The following is a 2,132-nucleotide window of genomic DNA, read 5'->3' on the forward strand; positions in this document are numbered from 1 at the left end:
TGTCAGACAAAACTATTTCTTTACCATATTACATCAGCACGCTAAACAAAAACTAAAAACTGTTATTTAAACTGACATTCATGAGTCAGCTGTAACTTACTGGGCACATGAGTGAGACTCGTAAACTAGTTGTGGCGATTTCACTGTCAGGGTCTGCCGTGAGTTTTTCTTTAACTGTTACAATAGTGAAGAGAGGGTAGATTTAGTAAATGACAACAAAAAAAATAAGACCAGAGAACTGTCGAGTTTGATGGATCATATTCATATTTACAATTAAGATTTCATGGGTATCTTTTTTTCCTCCTTTATCAAAGAGGGAAGTGTTGCCTTACTTAAAGCTCTGGAATGGTCAGGGTTTCTGATCCCCTTCATTCTTAATCTCTGTAGCAACAGTGGAGAGGTCAGCTGCCGCACCAAGTAAACTGACATGGAGTATGTCTGAAGAAAACAAGAAGGAAGTACATATACATGCTTAGTATATAGAAAAGGCTAAAGCAATGTTAAAATCTGAATGGATGAAGTAACAGGTATAACGGGACTTCACATACCTTTCCTATTTCAGGTGCCCACGTGACTACTATCTGATTGGGTACAGCGGATGACAACCTGACCAGCGACGTGATGTTCAGCGGTCTGCCGGGTCTTTTTTGCTCCACACCATTCTTAGGAGGCGGTGCATAGCCCTGTGCGATATCCCATATCAGATCAGCAATTATATGAAGGTTTGAGGTCAGGTTTATTTATTTTTTTAAGAAATGAATATTTATTTAGCATTAAACTGATTAAAAGTGACAGTAATGACTTTTACGTTGTTACAAAAGATTTTTATTTCAAATAGATGCGGTTCTTCTATAGGTCATAATATCTCAAAAAGGCTTTTAGTATGCAGTGTTTTTCATCCCTTTAAAAAAAAATGAACAACAGCCATTAAACCTGTTTGCACAAATGTACAAATTATAACAATATTACTGTCATCTTTCAAGTCATCTGCAATAAGCAATGTTCCCTTTAAACTAACAAATTATGCATTACATCAGTAATCTCTGTTTTTGGGGGAGGACTGAGAAAATTAAGCAACGATTTATGCAATTACCTATTTAAAGGATTTAGTCTGCATAAATTTGTAAATATTGTCTTTGTAATCATCCAGTGTTGTTTTGAGATCATGTTAAGTTAGAAACAGTTCAACATTTAAAATAAGGTCTCTATGCTCTGATGAACAAAAGAACATCCTGCATGAACTTCCCCGCAATGAACTCTAATCAGAGTATGGACCTACAGTGCCTTGCGAAAGTATTCATACCCCTTCATTTTTTTTTTCCACGTTTTGTTATATTGCTGCCTTATGCTAAACTGCTTTAAATTACTTTTTTCCACAATCTATCTCCATACACCATAATGGTAGAGCAAAAAACAGGTTAACATCTTTGCAAATTTATAATAAAAAAAAAAAACTTAAATTATTCCATTGCGCAAGTATTCATACCCTTATCTGGGACAGTTAAAATTGAGCTCAGGAGCATTCACATTGCTTGTAGATGTCACTACACATCGAGTGAAGTTAACCTGTGGCAAATTCAATTGAATGGATATGATCTGGAAAGGCACACACATCTTAATAAAAGGTCTAACAGCTGATAATGCATATCAGAGCAAAAACCAAGCCCTGAGGTCAAAAGAACTGCCTGTAGAGCTCAGAGACAGGATTGCGTCAAGCCACACATCTGGGGAGATGAGAAAAAAATTCTGCTTCATTGAAGGTTCACAGAAGCATGTAGTCACTGTTACCCTTAATGGAAGATGTTTGAAACAACCAGGACTCTTCCTAGAGCTGGCCTCCTGGCCAAACTGAGCAACTGATGGAGAAAGGTTTTGGTTGGTGTGGTGACCAAGAACCTGATGGTCACTCTAGTTGACCTCCATGATCATATGTGGAGATGGGAAAAACCTACAGAAGGACAAACACCACTGCAACACTCCATCGATTTGGGCTTTATGCTGGTGTGACCAGACTCAATCCTCTCCTCAGTGAAGACACATGAAAACACACTTAAAATTTGCAAAAAAGCACCTAAAGGACCCTCAGACTCTGAGAAACAAGATTCTCTGGTCTGATGAACCTCAATTCTAAG

General features: G+C 37.6%; 1 protein-coding gene across 5 annotated transcripts in view; it reads right to left on the reverse strand.

Moving 5' to 3' along the window:
- LOC107681092 (E3 SUMO-protein ligase PIAS2-like) overlaps positions 1–2,132 on the reverse strand; it is a 10,561-nt gene that overhangs the window by 3,516 nt on the left and 4,913 nt on the right. For all 5 annotated transcript variants that reach the window (XM_016477276.1, XM_016477283.1, XM_016477269.1 and 2 more), the window contains 3 exons: positions 549–683; positions 333–438; positions 101–174 (listed from right to left, as the gene is read on the reverse strand). In XM_016477276.1, the coding sequence (XP_016332762.1) occupies positions 101–174; positions 333–438; positions 549–683 (315 nt within the window). The remainder of the gene's footprint in view (positions 1–100; positions 175–332; positions 439–548; positions 684–2,132) is intronic.

The sequence above is a fragment of the Sinocyclocheilus anshuiensis genome, unplaced genomic scaffold (genome assembly GCF_001515605.1).
Source record: "Sinocyclocheilus anshuiensis isolate Anshui unplaced genomic scaffold, SAMN03320099.WGS_v1.1 scaffold697, whole genome shotgun sequence".
Classification (NCBI taxonomy): Eukaryota; Metazoa; Chordata; class Actinopteri; order Cypriniformes; family Cyprinidae; genus Sinocyclocheilus; species Sinocyclocheilus anshuiensis.